This window comes from Sus scrofa, chromosome 9 (assembly GCF_054392235.1).
Source record: "Sus scrofa isolate SSC_HxYL_T2T_F1_AM1 chromosome 9, Sscrofa_HxYL_maternal_Yorkshire_Landrace_v2.0, whole genome shotgun sequence".
NCBI lineage: Eukaryota > Metazoa > Chordata > Mammalia > Artiodactyla > Suidae > Sus > Sus scrofa.
In genome coordinates, this window is record NC_139391.1 from 90,234,361 (window position 1) to 90,252,454 (window position 18,094).

General features: G+C 36.5%; 1 protein-coding gene across 5 annotated transcripts in view; it reads right to left on the reverse strand.

Annotated features, from left to right (window-relative positions):
- Positions 1-18,094, reverse strand: part of CRPPA (CDP-L-ribitol pyrophosphorylase A) — a 294,345-nt gene that overhangs the window by 145,674 nt on the left and 130,577 nt on the right. For all 5 annotated transcript variants that reach the window (XM_084977167.1, XM_021063407.2, XM_021063404.2 and 2 more), the window contains exon 6: positions 15,183-15,280. In XM_084977167.1, coding sequence (XP_084833293.1) covers positions 15,183-15,280 — 98 coding nt within the window. The remainder of the gene's footprint in view (positions 1-15,182; positions 15,281-18,094) is intronic.

Genomic DNA, 18,094 nt, shown 5'->3' on the forward strand with positions numbered 1-18,094 from the left:
GATCAATGAATCCAGCAAAGTAGCAGGATACAAAACTAACATTCAGAAATTTGTGGCATTTCTGTATACTAACAATGAAATATTAGAAAATGAATATAAAAGTACCTTGCAAAACTGCTCCCCCAAAAACTAAATACCTAGGAATAAACCTAAGGAGGTGAAAGATTTAAATGCTGAAAACTATAAAATGTTAATCAAGGAAATTAAAGAGGATTCAAAGAAGTATAAAGATATTCCTTGCTCCTGTATTGGAAGAATTAATATTGTTAAAATGGCCATACTACCCAAAGTAATCTACAGATTCAATCCCTATTAAATCACCCATGACATTTTTCACAAAACTAGAACACATAATTCAAAAACTTATATGGAACTATAAAGACCCAGAATTGCCAAAACAATCCTGAGGAAAAATACCAAATAGGAGGCATAACGCTCCCAGACATCAGACAATATTACAAAGCTACAGTAATCAAGACACTGTGGTACTGGTACAAAAACAGACACATAGACTAACGGAAGAGAATAAAGAACTCAGAAACAAACCCAGACACCTATGGTCAATTAACCTTCAACAAAGGAGGCAAGATGATAAAATGAGACTAAGTCTCATCAGCAAGTGGTGCTGGCAAAACTGGACAGCTGCATGTAAATGAATGAAACTGGAACACATACTCACATGATGCACAAAAATAAACTCAAACTGGATTAAAGACTTAAAGGCAAGACAAGACACCATAAAACTCCTAGAAGAGAACAAAGGCAAAATATTCTCCAACATCAACCACACAAATGTTTTTTTAGGTCTCTCAAGGCAATATAAATAAAAACAAAAGGAAAACAATGGGACCTAATCAAACTTGCAAGCTTTTGCACAGCAAAGGAAAACATTAAAAAGAGCAAAAAGACAACCTATAAAATAGGAGAAATCAGTTTCAAATGATGCAAACAAAAAGGGCTTAATGGGGAACATATACAAACAACTCAAACAACAGCAAAAAAAAAAAAAATAAACTAATTGAAAAAAGAACTAATAGATAGTTCTCCAAAGACATATGGATGACCAATGGGCACATGAAAAAATGCTCAACATCACTAATTATCAGAGAAATGCAAATCAAAACTACAATGATGTACCACCTTACACCCATCAGAAGAGCTATCATTATTAAGTCTACAAATAAATGCTGGAGAGGGTGTGGACAAAAGGGATCCCTACTACACTGCTGGTAGGAATGTAAATTGCTACAGCCACTATGGAAAACGGTATGGAAGTATCTTGGAAAACTAAATATAGAACTACCATATGATTCAGCAATTCCACTCCTGGACATATATCCAGACAAAACTTTCATTTAAAAAGATACACGCACCCCTATGTTTATTGCAGCACTATTCACAATAGCCAAGACATGGAAACAACCTCAATGTCCATTGACAGATGAATGGATTAAGATGATGTGGTACCTATACACAATGGAGTACTACTCAGCCATAAAAAGGACACAATAATGCCATTTTCACCAACATGGACAGAACCAGAGATTCTCATACTAAGTGAAGTAAGTCAGAAAGAGAAAGATAAATGCCATGTGATATCACTTATTTGTGGAATCTAAAATATGGCACAAATGAACCTATCCATGGAACAGAAACAAACTCATGGACATAGAAAACATATTTCTGGTTGCCAAGAGAGAGAGGGAGAGGGAGGGAGTGGGATAGACTAGGAGTTTGGGGTTAGCAAACACCAACTATTGCATTTGGAGTGGGTAAGCAGTGAAGTCCCTGCTCTAATAGCACAGGGAACTATATCCAATCACTTGCGGATAGAACATGATGGAAGATAATTATGTGAAAAATAATGTATATATACATATAACTGGGTCACTTTGCTGTAGAGAAGAAATTGACAGAACATTGTAAATAAACCATAATAAAAAATTTAAATATTTCCTTTGAAGGCCAGTCATTTTTCTGAGGCAGAACAATAAGGACTGTGGAATGGAAAATACAGGCCCTAATCTTTACAAACCTGAGCACTATCACACAGAATTCAAGGCTCCCATTTCAACAGAGTATACATCCAAAGCTATGAGAGTGTATAAACAAAAAGCAAAGATAACAAGTACACATCTGCTCAAGTTCGTCTTTCCACCCAGTTTTACTACAGAATGTTACACTATATATAACAGATAATTTTGTAGTAAATGAGAATTGACTGGCATTAGCTCACATAAATCATGTCATGCAGGCATAATCTGTAAATATTATGCATTTTTTAAATGACAAAGGAGGATATGTTAAAAAAAGGCACATGCAGTAATACAACCCCTATGTTTCTTCTTGGCAAGCTGAGAATCAGCTGACATAAACAAATATTATGTTTAATTAATTTTAAATTAATTAAAAATTTTAAAAGTCATAAAGAATAGGGTATCCTATTCATCAGATTAGGATAGAGTTTCTATTCATTCAACTAATAAGCATTTATTGACAGCTATGAGGCAGACACAATGAGAGCATAGCAACAACTAGACAGTTTCCGTTCTCTTGGAGATCGTGGTGGAAAGGCAAAATAGAGTTTAGATGTGTTTCTCCAATTTCAATATGACTAAGAATCCCTGGGAATCTTGTTCAAAATTCAGGTTTTTATTCCATTAGATATGAAGTGGTATCTACGAATCTCCATTTCTAACAGCTATCAGGTGATATTGCTGTAACTACTCTACAGATCACATTTTGAAGCAGCAAATGGTTAAACTGAAAGTCCTGTCTCATTTTCAATAGATGTATTTCCTGAAGAATGTGCCTCCATCTAGCAATCAGAAAGTAACTTTAACCTTGACTCAAGTGAAGCTGTTGCCTTTCTGTATCACTTAAATAAGTTACCTATATATTTTTTTTTTTACTAAATCAGTATGGTTAATGTAAATGATTAAAATTAAAGAATTCATTACTTCAAATGGATTTTCCCTCAAATTCTTCCCAAATTCATAGCATAATCTAATTTACACTCACAAAACTTTTTTTTAACCATTTTTATTTAAGCATAATTTACAATTGTTATGTTAGTTTAAAGTGTACAGCAAAGTGATTCAGATACATATATATGCATATACACACATATACACATATCCGTTCTTTTTCAGATTCTTTTCCATTACAGGTTATTATAAAATATCAATTATAATTTCCTGGGCTACACAGTAGGTCCTGACTGTTTATTTTATAAATAGTAGTGTGGGTAGGGAAGTACTACTGGAACCTAGTAGGTAAAGCAGATGGATGTTATTAAATATGCTATACTGCACACACAGGCCAACCTCCAGAATGAAGAATTATTGATACCAAAATGTCAGTAACATAACAATTGAGAAATCCTGGGTTAGATGGAGAGTTTTGGTTTTTGGTCTTCAGTGTTTATTCATAAATCAATAACAAACACCAAAATCAGGAATATTCTAACTTAAAGGCTTTAGTTGAGCCACTTCTTAATGTGAGATGTGCCAAATTGCATTTTATCAAATATTTCATTATACTTTTTAAATGATATCATAGCACCAATATGACCAGTATGTTCAAAAGAGGAGGTATATTTTCAAAACACTCTTAGCTCAAACTCTGCCTGCCACCAAGTTTTTAGCAATGTCTCTAATTTTCAATTAAACAGAAAATAAAAACTAAAATAAAAACTTCAATAAGCTATGAGTAACTTAGTGAAGAGTTCTTTCATATATACCATAAATGAACAATGCATCAGATTAACTTTTAAGGAATGTTTAATACCACCTTAATACTTGCACAGTCCAAATACTGCCAATATAATTGCTCAGATCTTACAAAGTATTTTTATTAATCTATTTTCCTGAGTGAAAAACATAATTACTACGTGTATAAGATAGATTTCCATCTCATGCAACTGTCCATTACGAGTTACATAATAGTCATCTATTGAATACATCCTGTTTAGCCTGTAGTCCCAAAATGTTTTACAACAATTAAGGATAAATTACGTTTTTAGCAAAAACAACCAACACATGTTCATGTAACTTTTCTGAGAAGTGTGTGCCCCATTATACACCTCAGGATATTTTAAAAGCAGTATGTTTTTAGATTATATAGAAAGGGAGAGTCATACTCTGATACAGAATCTTATTACTGATTCTAAAGAATAAACCCTAAAATGTTGTTTATGGACATATTTCTTCACCCCACTACAATTCCCCCTCAGCACAGTTCATTTGTCCGTCACTGTCTCTTGACTCCTTTCCTGAGAGAAATCTACTGGCCACCAACTTTATCACTGTCGCTAACTCCAATTCATCTCATCAACATCTGCTATTTGCTTTTCTCTTCTCCCTTGTTGCAAAAAGAGTTTTCTTCTGGTTGGGAAATCAATTATAACTTCTTGGGCGTACTTTGTGTTCTAAATTCTTCTCAACTGTTCATATGATTGATGGATGCCCAGCAGCTACCTCTTTATCTCCAGAAACATATTTGGCTGATGTCCAGGTGGGGAGATATTCCAGAAGTTTGCTTGTTCATCATCCTACCACCATCAACCACAACTATGTATCTGCCCCCTAGCCCACCCCCCATATATACAGCACTGTGTAAAGGATCAGTGATAAAAGAGATGGTGAAAGAGATGGGTTTGAGAATAAATAACAACAAAAAGTAGTATATCCAGAATGACATAACGCTTGGTAGGTAGTTTAAGAAGTCCAAAAACCAGATAAAGAGGATCAACTTCATGGAAAGAGTAATATTAAATCAAGTATTAAACAAAACATTAAACTGAAAAGTACCAACTGTGAAAGATCTCAAATAACTGGCCAAGCGTATAGGCTGACTGACATGCAGTGAACAGCCATTGACAGTATTCAGAGAAAGAGAGATTTTTAGCCTAAGCGGACAAATACTTTACTTACAGGCTTCAAAAATAAGTTCTCAGATACAAAGATGGCATGGATAACTTTCTGACCATTTATTCAAAGGGGCATATTTGGTTCAGTTTCCCTAAAACAACAAAAACCTTGGGGCTGTTATTTACTTAAAGCCACCAGAACAACAGAATCATCTACTTTTTGGTGTTAAGTGTAGTCATACTACATGCAAATAGGTACAATGCTTCACCAAGCTCATTATGGGAAATATTAATAAGTACATAATATTTTTAAATATTTTTTCTGTATTCAGAACCAAAAAAATCAATAAAGTGAAAGGAAATCAGTGAACAAGCTTTAAAACCTTACCTCAATTTAAATAGCATAAGGAAATTAGCATACACATATTCATCAAAATCAACTGTTAAAGGTTGGATGCTATAACCTGTATGCCAAAGAACAATTTCAACTTTTTTTTTTTTAAATCTTTTTAGGGCTACACCCACAGCATATGGAGGTTCCCAGGCTAGGGGTCAAATCGGAGCTGTAGACGCTGGCCTATACCACAGCCACAGCAATATGGGATCTGAGCCACATCTGCAACCTACACCACAGCTCATGACAATGCCGAATCCTTTACCCAAAGAGTGAGGCCAGGGATCAAGCCTGCATTCTCTTGAATGCTAGTCAGGCTCCTTTCTGCTGAGCCATAATGGAAACTCCACAATTTTAACTTTTTTTTTAAGAATTTTCCTTCTCAATATTTACCGGGTATGTAAAAATCAATTAATTTCCAAAATTAAAAGAGAAGATCTGATTTTTACAAATATATGCCCCATGATACATGTTAGCTATTCTTTTGGTTTGTCTTCAACTTAGCATTACGTGACTAAAACTTATGTGCAACGACCTCATTCTTAAATGGATAAGGATTATCGTTTTTACAAATTAACCATCTGGTTCCCATAGTAAGAGTAGTATTTTGACATGTCCCCATGTCTCAAAAATACACACAGAAACAAAAGGTGAAGATATGTTCAGTATATAAAGAAAAAGCAGAGAAAGTGGCATTTAGGGAAGATGTCACTTATACCCTCGTTAGTAACCACATCCTAAAACTTTGACAACTTATAATTGTAAACTGTTAATTTTATTAAATACAGCATGAACATAATTAATACCATCCCGAGCAACTAGGTGGTCCAGTAATTTCTGGACTTTTCTACCTCTGGAAAATTGATGAGGAAATCTGGCTGACATCCCAAACAAACTAAATGGATTTCACTGGACAGTCTTCAGCTAATTTCTGTAGTCTCATATATACACCAAAGCCACATACTCTTAACTGAATTAATCATGTTGCAATTGTTCAGTAAGAGGCCCAAGAAACAGTGTTCAGCATTATTTCACTGTTATTACACTGTACTGTACACTGATCAGCTTTAAAAATGAAAAATCCTGTATTTTAAATATTTTTAAATGGTTATGTGTCAAAATACACATAAAATAAACCTATGCTGAGATGGCTGAATTTGTTCTGCTTCTTTGATTTTTTTTACTTCATTTGCTATTTTTGATGTGCTGAACTAACATGCCGTACACTGAATTGATAGGGAGGTCTATAAAAAAGGTACAGATCCATACGCTGGACAAAACCTTGAGGGCATAAGGAAAAATAAACTAGGTACCAGAGACAGCCTCAACAAAACCAAGGCATGCCTTTCAACCAAGAAAACAAATGATTTTCAGTTATATCCTGCTTGTCATTTGTGGTTACATAAAACAATAATTAAATTATGCGCTCCAGGAAACAGGAAGGGGTGGATAAGCAAAACACAAGAAAAATCCCCTAAAGCCCCTGTTTGTTCAGATTATAGATCAGCATTCTTTAGGAGCTTCATTCCTTTTATTTTATTTAGGAATGAAAACTGGATTGAAGACACTTGCGATTTAAGGGTTACTGTGATATACAAAAACATTAAATACTTCCTGCCTTCTTTTGTAGAATTTTACTTTTAAGCGGCAGCAGCCCAATGTAATCTTTTTATATATGTAAATGGGATCGTGGCATTTTCAGCTAAAGTCTTCTAACATTTCATTTCGCCTCTAGGACAAAATGTAAGTAATAGTAGTGGTCACAGTAGTAGGGAAGGTGGCAGTAGTCCCAGTACACCTAACACAGCCTACAAGGCTACATTTCTACGCTCACCTCCCACCAGTCCACCTCCTCTCTAGGCCTAAACGTCTGATTTCAGCCCCCTTGCATGAAGTTCTGTGCCTTTCCTTCACACACAGGTCCTTCTGTATTTCTGATTTTATAGCTAACTCCTGATTCCCAGTTTAGCCTTAAATAAATGCCACATCTGCCAAGAGATTCTCACTTACTGCCTTCTACTCCCAACTGAAATCATTTTGAGGACTCTTTTACGTAAGCTCAGTTTACTTTCTCCTTAGAATCATTATCCCAATCTGTAATTAAACTTTTCTTTTACATTATATATTTTATATATTTGTTTACTGCTTCATCATCAACTGGGTAGCATGCTCCTTGAAGACAGGGAATCATACTTGCTTAGTTCATCTGCTGAAATCTAGTGACTAAATCTTGATAGCCATTTAATATTTGGTAAATACACTAGTGAATTAAGGAACTAATCAAAGACTGACCTTCCCCCTTAGAGATCCCTTACTGTTCTCAGCACAGTATATAACATTAGCTATTTTTCAACATTTGTTTAGAGTTGGGAACCAAAGGAAGAGGTCTCTTCCATCACTGTCTATGACCCTGATGCATCTTCTGGAGACCTGTCTCAAAGTAGGTGGGTTCTGTCAAGTATTTCAATCTCCTTAAAGGAATCAAAGTAGGAATCTAACAAGCCTAATAATGAAGTTTTGAGGGTTTTTTTTTTTTTTTCTTTTTACGGCCACAGCTGCAGCATATGGAATTTCCCAGGCTAGGGGGTCAAATTAGAGTTGCCAGTTTACACCACAGCCATAGCCACACCAGATCCAAGCTGCATCTGAGACCTACATGGCAGCTTGTGGCAACGCAGGATCCTTAACCCACAGAGAGAGGTCATGGATCGAACCTGCATCCCAACAGAGAGTAGTTGGGTTCTTAACCTGCTGAGCCAGGAACTCCTGAAATTTAAGTATGAGTGAAATGTGCACATGTATGGAGGGTGGGAGAAATCTCCTCTACACAATTAACTCATTTCACTTTTTTGCAGCCTCTTCCATTTATTTGGTGTGCATTATTAAAGATATACAGTTCACCACTAAGGTATGTCCCAAATCTAGCACAGATAATTATAAGAAGCATGCTCAACTTCTTCCTTCAGTTTCATCAGGAAACATTCTTTTTACACCAGTAAAACAATTCTCCCATTGTTTGTTGAGCAGCTCCACACCCACATGGATCTGCCCTACAGGTGCCTTGATTTCAATAGCGTTGACTTCAACCTTTTCATGTGTTTTCAAAATGAAACAAAAGCTCTAAGAGGTTAAAAAAAAATTAGAATATGTGGAATTTTGCATTTGTCTCTAAGTTATGGGCTGAAAAATGCTGCAAGATAAACATGCCCTTATAAAAGGAGAGAAAAATGATAGAAAACTAGGTAATTCCTTTCCCAAAGCAACTTCTGACAAGCCTTCTTTCAAACTCGAAATTCTTTTATCTCACCTTTTCCTTAGAAAAATATTCAGTAGCAGAAATCATAATGAATCAAATTAACGCCTACATTCAATGAGTTATATAATCTTAGGCAAATTATCAAGCCATAAGGTTTCCCTATTTCTATTTATAAAATAAGAGGGAAAGTCACAGGTTTATTTTAAAGGATTAAGGTACATAACACTGTTTCTGGAACATAGACGGCACTCCCTAATTGTTAGTGTTGTGTATGAGAGAAAACATTCTGTCAAACCCTTGGATGGTTTAACAGTTTTCAGGCAGATTTAGCAATGAACGCCATCTCCTTTGAAGGTCAATCAAGATGGTCTGACTCAGTTAACAGGACATACAAAGTTCAGCTTTACAAGTTCTACCTTCAGGGAGGCTCATTTCTTCTAAAATTCACCTTATATTCAGTATGTCTCTTCAGACTATACAACAGGTTACCTAGGGTTATACTATGAACTGATTGACATAAAATTCTAAACAAATTGGTCATTAATTCTTTCTGTGGCTGGAATCTGAAAATTTAATAGGCTGGTTTATATTGAATAAAATTACATTTAATTCAGGAGATTATATGCATTCCTTGGTGAGAGTACATCCTCAGGCTGCTGGTTTTCGCCAGTTACCTCTCCTTGTCCATTGTTGATTCCAAGACTATTCAGAATGTTCTGTTCAACTCTGGTATTTTTCAGGCACTTCCACTTATTTGACTATAATTATACTATAGTCCAGATGGAATTATAGTTTGCATGGATGATGATCTCAATGAACAAATTTCAGGTGCAATAGAGCAAATTTCTAATATTCAGAGAAGACTCAGGTCTATACACAGTACTGCCTCACACACCATAGGAAACTCAGATGCCATGTTAAAGGGCATTTTCTTTTTTTCAACTCAGTAATAAATTTTGAGATAGCAACAGTTTGTGATAAGGAAACTCTAAAACACACCCATCAACGATACTCATGCTTCCCAGTATTCAAAACCTTGTATAATTCCCTCCTCTTGAGTGTGGGTTGGACACACTCACTTTGCTTCAAATGAATGGAACATGAAAGAAGTGATGGGATATCACTTCTTAGATTGAATACTGTGCCTTCAACCCTGCATGCCTTGTGGTAAGGCAGCCCTATGGAGAAACCCACATGGCAACAACCACGGACGTTTGGGAGCAGAATCCACTTCTCCATCAAGTCTTCAGGTGAGACTGCAGCCTCAGCCTATATAGGACAGCTTGAGTCTAATCAAATAGAAGACCTTGACCCAAGGGTACCTGGCTAAACTGTGCCTAGATTCCTAACCCACAGAAAGATTGAGACAGTAAGTATTTGTTACTTAAGGTCACTAATTTGGGAGTAACCTCTTATGCAGCAAGCATAGCACAATACATAATACAATGTTCAACTTAGTAATAACAGGTCATGATTATTTATCCATTTATTTCTTAATTCAGCATTCAATACATGTTCCCCTTTTATCAAGACCACACCATGCTTTGGAAAGACCTCACATGGGGCTGTATGGTATCCTGCGTAACACAAGAGAGAGGTACATCAACCAGGCTTCAGGGAAAAAAATAAGCAGGAAAAGCTCCCTGGGGAAAATGACATGGGGGAAGGGGGTGGGAAGTAAGAAAGTCCTATCACATTTGATAAACTGCAAACTCTTGGCCTGAAGACTGCAGTTAGAGAAAGTAGGGCTTTTTGGGTACCAGGTAAAAGGACAGATTTTGGAGTCGTATGAATCCAAGTTCATCTCCATGTCTCGGTTTTTCTCTTTCACAGCAATGCTAACAAAAACAGTTTAAACCTCCCCTCTGTGCCTCAGTTCATTCATCTGGAAAATGATGATAATAACATTTCAAAAGATTAAGAGAATTTGCTATGGTACCTTGCACAAATTAAGTGCTGAAAAAGACTGGCAATTATTACTGCTCTCTTTTATTTTTACTAGTAGTATCAGTAATGCAAGAGATCTTATAACACATGGCAAGCAATTTTTATCTTAATTTATAAGTGATGGAAAGCTAACAAACAGATCTGATGGGAAATAACATTGTAAGATAAACTATTTAGAACAATCATTCTAACAGCCACATAAAGTACAGATGTGAAAGGGATAAGATTGCAGGCTGGAGGTCAGTTAACAGACTGTTGCAAAAATCCAGACAAAAGTCAAGGTACTTAGATAGTGGCAGTTGTAATGAAGAGAAAAGTATACATTGGAATAATAATGAGAGGTAGAGTTCAAATGTTTTGCAACTTGATTTGTTCTTGGAGTGCAATAGAAAATGAGTCAAACCTTATGTGAGGTTTAGGGAACTAGGTAAATGACATATTTTCATAGACTGAAATCCTAGCAGATGGGAAAGGACTGGCTGGAATAAGAATTTGTGAATGTGATGTATCATTGACATTTAAAGGACTTCTGATGGAATTTATAGATCTGAAATGCATGATAGTGAATAATTAAACACAGGGCTAGAGAGTATTTTGTGTCCCTAGCAAATAAAATATATGAAGCCATCAGCATGTTTTTTAAAGTCCACCCACCTATGTACAAAAATCTAAAAATCCTCAAAAAAGTCTTGAATCCTGCAAAAGAAACTTTTTAGAATAAAAGGCCAAAAATGAAAAAGGATGGTCAGAAAAACAAGATGTTACAGAATCCACTGGATGAGATTCCTTCTAGAAAGAAAAGTATGAGACAAGAGCCAAGCAGTGCAATGAATCAAGTAAAGGCTGATAAACGTCTTGTGAATTTCCCACAAGGAGGTCACTGAGGACCTCACTGAGAGCAGTTCCTGTGGAAAGCTGGAGCTTAAGTCAGAATGCAGTGGACTGAGAAATGAGAAGATGTTATTCTAAAGAACTTTGGCTATAAGGTAACCTTGAGTTTAGGACTGCTTTTTTGCTCCTGTTTTAATGGAAGGAACATGTCCCTGTTGAAATGTTGACTAAAGTGCAGGAAGGTAAGGAGAAATAGCTCAGGAGAGGAAATAATAAGCTGACTACAGATGCAGGATTCTTTCTAAAGGTTAGTGCCAGGGAAGACAGGGATACTCCCATGTGGGAGTATAAACTCTGAAGTCAAAGACAAGACCATATCTAAGAGCAGAGGTAAAACTGGTAAGTTTAGATGAGTGGTTCTCAACTGGAGCATGACTTTGCCCCCCCCTCCCAACCCAGGAAACGTTTAGCAATGTCTGGAGACATTTTGTTTGCTACAACTAGGGGTTATAAAATTGTCACCTAGTGGGTAGAAGACAGGGATGCTAAATGGTGTACTAGGCACAAGACAGTCCCTCACAACATTTAGTCCACAACGCCAGTAGTGCCAAGATTAAGAAATCCCAGTTAGACATTTAAGGAGTGTGGAAAAGGTTTAAAATATCCACTGAGGAGAATGGGAAGCTGACTATGTTTAAAACAAACATATGCTTATTTTAAAATATTCAGTGCCCACTGGGAATGAAGACCAATATTTTTTAATGCCAATAACCCATACTGTTGCATAATTTTCTCCAGAAGTATTAAGACTGAAAAGAGGCTCAGAGAAGTGAAAAGGTGAACTGATAACATGAATAAGGTTGGTAAAACCTTATGGGTTCAACAGAAGGACAAGGGAATTGAAGACATGGGTACAAGTTCCAGGATCCACTGAAGTGATGGATCATGAAATCTAAGGAAAGAATAGTGTGAAACAAAAAGCTAAAAGAAAGAGAAGACAGGAAAAAGAGTTTTCTATAAAATTTAAATATGTGCAGTCTGAGTAATTTAGTGAAAGATAAAATACTGTGGTCAGAAGTTAAGAAATAGCCTCAGATTTTTCAGTAACGTTAAGATGATGGCAATATCCAAACTGAGACCAATGGGTAGGAAGATGAAATGGACTAAAAACAATGGTCACTAGAAATAAGAAGAATAGGATCTGAGAAGCTAGGGAAGTGGAAAAAAAGCCATACAATACCAGTTATAGAGCATTATGTGCACCCCTAAATTCCACATAGTTTCATTATGTAAAACATGAACAAACAGAAACTGTTCCTAAAACACAGTAAGGAGACCAGCAGGGGGAGGTCTCACACCCTGTGACTATAGCAGAGCCCAGTGGGAAGTAGAAACACCTCTCCTCCAAAGAACTCAGCCAATGGAAAGCCATGGGCTATCTATTGATTCTAGCCCTCCCATTTCCTTTTCCCTTCTATAAAAGAGCTCTTCCCTTGCTGTGGGGGGACCTGCCAGTGGCAAACCATGGTTGGAGACCCCAAATTTCAATTCTCTGCGAATTCTGAATAAACCTATCTTTGCTGAAGAAATATCTGGTAGTCTGTTTTAGATCAAGAATCACTAAACATATACAGGAAAAGTAGCAACAAAAATAAATTTAACAAAAAAGTCTCTTTGTAGGATCTAATATTAGGAAGATCAAGGATTTAGTTGCACAGGATCCAACAGTTCAGTGCTCAGCAATAGTACAGAACCAACTCTCCAAACTTAAGGTCAGCGTTCCCATTATGGCGCAGCGGAAACGAATCTGACTAGTAACAATGAGGTTGCAGGTTTAATTCCTGGCCAAGCTCAGGGGTTAAGGATCCAGGGTTGCTGTGAGCTGTGGTATAGAGGTCGCAGACACAGCTGGGATCTCACGTTGCTGTAGCTCTGACTTGACACCTAGCCTGGAAACCTCCATATGTCACGTGTGCAGCCGTAAAAAAGCAAAAATAAATAAATAAATAAACAAACCTATGGTTGATGGCCAAAGTTCCAGTAACATTCTTTCAGAGTCCAGTCTTAGTACCTTCTACACTGAATGGATAAAGCATGAATGAAATTTTCCAAGAGCAGAAGACTACTGTTCAGGCAAAATGCAGATCAGGCAATAGGAAACTATCTACACTAAAATATCCTACAGCAGTGAAATTAGAGCATAGAACTTAGGAACAGTTACTTAACAGGTGGATTTGAGAAAGAAAGCAAGGAGCGAGGTGCTAAAATTTCTGACAATCGAGGAGTAATACCCAGGAAGTCTAGAATAAAAACAACATGGAAAGGTAGACTATAGTATAACCTTTACACCCAAGAGACAGCTGATTTCTGATCAGCTTTGGATTGCTTCCCCAAATGCTACAGGTAGAATTTAGCACTGATGCCCATGAAAACCACCTCTGGGAAAACGTTAAAAAAAATGAGGTTCCAGGAGTTCCCGTCGCGGCGCAGTGGTTACCGAATCTGACTAGGAACCATGAGGTTGCGGGTTCGATCCCTGCCCTTGCTCAGTGGGTTAAGGATCCGGCGTTGCTGTGAGCTGTGGTGTAGATTGCAGACACGGCTTGGATCCCACGTTGCTGTGGCTCTGGCGTAGGTTAGCAGCTACAGCTCCAATTGGACCGCTAGCCTGGGAGTCTCCATATGCCACGGGAGCAGCCCTTGAAATGGCAAAAAGACAAAAAAAAAAAAAAAAAAAAAAAAGGAGGTTCCAGAACTTATCTCAGAGAAGATTCACTAAATGCTTACACTCTAGGAATCTATATATTTAATAGCTCATGTATCTAACACAGGGCTGAAGTGTGGGAACTAGCAGTATCTACTACTTAGCTGTTACACCTCCATCTCAACTCATCAAGTTTATTACGGTCCCCATTCACTGAAAACTTATGGTACGGCAGATGCTTTTCCATGCATATTCAATACATTTGTTAATTTCAACTTTCCAAACAACTTTTCAATGCAGAGGTTATAAACATTTTCAATTTAAGATAAGGAAATGAGGCGATAAAGCAGACATCTGAGCACTGGCATCTGACATCAGAGCCTGCTCTTTACTAACTGTGCGATTGTGATAAAACTAGCATACTAAAATAAACTTTTCCTTTCTGCTTCTAACTAGAAGTATATCACGTATGTTGTCAAAAAGTCATCACAGGTTGATCACAAACCCAGGCAGTTGCACATTTTGATGAAAACATAATAAAATCAGTTTGGCAAGCAAAACATTTCAAAACACTGAACTATCACACAAATAATGAATGTTCTTAGGGGTTAAGTAGTAAATAATTTCTATATACCTCCTCTTACTACAACTTCTTCCATTTCCTGAGTGAGCCCTAGTAGTAAATATGAAGTTAGCTTGGACATCGATCAGTTCATAAAGGGGGGGAGGGGCAAGAAACATACACTCTCCTCTTCAGTGTCACATTTATCCTGTCTTTCTCTTTTTTATCCTCTTATTAATCTATTTCTTCATATATTCAAAAAACTTTAATAAGCATCAACCACGTGCTGGGCACTGTGGCTCTTAAGTGTCTACCTCACACAGGGGACCATGTGCACCAGATGAGCCTTTCTCAAGAAGTCACACTGACGCTGAATTTTTTAAAGGAGAAATAGAACTCAGAGGATGAATGTGGGGAGGAAATTCAGAAGAGGAATGAAGAAGGGGAAGAGACTGTATTTCAAGCCAAAAGTATTAGCAAAACAAAGGACTTCATTAAGGCAAAATAAGAAAAGTAGATTTAAAGTATTTTTATACCTTCTCAGGAAAGCTATCTTTAAACTATCAAAATCTGTGGCAATCTAATACAATTTATCCAACTGGATCTTTGAATACTTACATTTAATTCATTTTTTAGCATTTCTTCAAGACGATGACCTACATGTTCTTCATCTTCTTTTGTGTCCATAACTACACAAATCTGCTGTGAAATTCTTTCTGAGATAAAAAGAAAAAAAAAATTTAAGTTTCAAACATCATATAGAACAAAGCTCGAGTAGGCATAAATCTCTACTTATACGCTGTTCGCAACTATTGAACAACAAGAAGAAGGTTTCTGTTTTGGGTCAAGTGGAGTGACTTGGACTACACACTGACAGGTCCGTGACTCACTGACCATCCGAGCCTGGAAAGCCCCGTGTTTTATAGGTGGGTAACCAGAACATTATGTGAGCAATAGAAATAAGAGATCTTAGGATCTTCAGATACATTTGATAGGGAATAACTGGAGATGACAGGTCTTTGACTCAAGAATTCAATCTTTCCATATTTATAAGGCACCTCCAGGAATCTGACAGAAGCCCATCTCCCAGGCAGATCTGCTTGTTAGGCCATAAGAGGTCTCTTGTGTACAGCTCACTGTGCCCCCTGGTGCCCTAGCTACCATGTACTGCATTTTCCTTGGCATTCCTTTAGGTCCAGTCAATTCAGTACAGTTAAATTGCTCCCTAACTATTACCACAAAAAGTGAAAATAGCCAAAAAGAGATTTTCTTCTAATTTGGAAGTCTTGAGAAGATAAAATTTAAAATCTCAAGCTATGTGACACAATGATATTCACTTTTGTAAACCCTGGATGCACTCTCCCAGAACATGTGCAGTCCTCCTTTACAGAGAACAGATCTGAAATACTAAGAAATGCTGGCAATTAAGACAACATTTGATGGTATTACGTCATGGATTTTTTTTTAAAGCCTAATTTTAAATAGGAGTCCCAAAGCAAAAGATTGTTTAATTTTTGATCCAACTGTTCCTTACACTGGCAACTCCATATAACAGGGTCTCTTTAAATACTGTTCTGGCAACAATTAATGATTCTGCCAAACAAAGCTGAGGAGGACCAATCCATTAAAATAATTTCACAAATTAATGGTATTCCTATTCCTACCTACCTCCCACTTATCAAGAATATTTTATGTTCCAAGAGACATATTTTATATCAATGCCAATTCTCATGATGACCCCGCAAACAGTATTATTGTGAATCTATGTAAGAGGGTCAGGAAACTTGATTTCAGAGAAATAAAGTAACTTGGCTAAGGTCACAGGGTTATGAGTAGAAGAAGAATTCAAATCCAAAAAAAATCAGGCTTACAAAAACACAGCTATTCTCTGGTACTAAAATGGAAAGAAAAAGACATTGGACATGAATTGAACATCAAGCATTTTCATATCGAAGTCCTAATGCTTCATAGTCATTACCCCATTTAATGCCTCAAAATAAGTATGTAGTATTAGACAAGTTTTGTAATTCCTGTTTTTACTCACAAGGTACTTAAATCTAGGTTTTTCCAAGCTTGTGCCTTTGCTATTATGCTGTATACCTTATAATAATTTCTGTAAAACAATGTGACACATTCTTCACTCTTATATATCCTACCAATTCAAGAAAACTAATATAAGCATAGTAATTCAAGTGTTCTGAGATGACACTTTGAATGTGGACACAAATCTGCTATAATTTTTATATTATCTTAAAATCATTTCATCTTTTTTAGGACTTTGTTCACTCATCACTAAGGTTCCTAACAACTTGAAAATGTCTATAATTTTAAGTTACATGATTCCAATACAATTAAACTATTGCTGTATACCTGAAACAAACACATCATTATAAATCAATTATACTCAAGAAAAATTTTTTAATTGGGTTAAATATAACTAAGAACATGGAGTTCCCGTCGTGGCGCAGTGGTTAACGAATCCGACTAGGAACCATGAGGTCGCGGGTTCTGTCCCTGGCCTTGCTCAGTGGGTTAACGATCCGGCGTTGCCGTGAGCTGTGATGTAGGTTGCAGACGCGGCTCGGATCCCGCGTTGCTGTGGCTCTGGCGTAGGCCGGTGGCTACAGCTCCGATTCAACCCCTAGCCTGGGAACCTCCATATGCCGCGGGAGCGGCCCAAGAAATAGCAACAACAACAACAACAAAAGACAAAAAAAGACAAAAGACAAAAAAAAAAAAAAAAAAAAAAAAAAAAAAAAAAGATTAGAGAAATCTGTGTATTAAAAATGATTGAAGACCTCACTCTTGAAAGGTAAGTTTTGCTTAGGAGCAGAGGCATGGACCTTTGAGAGTAACTAAGAGGAAAAAAAAAAAAAAACTGTAATGTATTGAGGTAGAAAGAGTATAAGCACAAAATTATTGTGACAAGAAACAAGGTTAGTACTGAAAAAAACAATGAATGCTTTAGCAGTGAATTGTGAACAGGAATACTCAGTGAAGCCAGTACATGAGGATCCCATGCTGTCTTGAATACTGAAGCATCCTGAGAGCTTTAGATCAGAAGGTTAACAATCATAATAGATGGAGCTTTTGCCAACAAATTTAATCCCAATGCATGTATTGTTTTCTCTCAAGTATTTGTAAAAATTTGTTTTCGTAATGTCCCAGCAAAAATCCAATTATATTTCCAAATGTTTCTCACAAGCACAGCAAAAACATTATAAGAAAAAATTTTATGTAAATACAAATAATTTAATACATACACAATTACAATGACAGCATCACAATAATTCTGCTTAATTTAAAAATACATAAAAATATTTTTAAACATTATATTTAGACTTTCCTTCCTTGTGTCACCATGTATCCTTTATAGAATTCCAAGTTCTGTCAAACGTAAATCAATAAATTAAAACTGACATTATCATCCTCCTCCAATAATGAAGTAAGTTGGCCCTTGACCAGTATGGGTTTGAACTGTGTGGGGTTCACTTACACATAGATTTTTAAAATAGGAAATAGTACAGTAC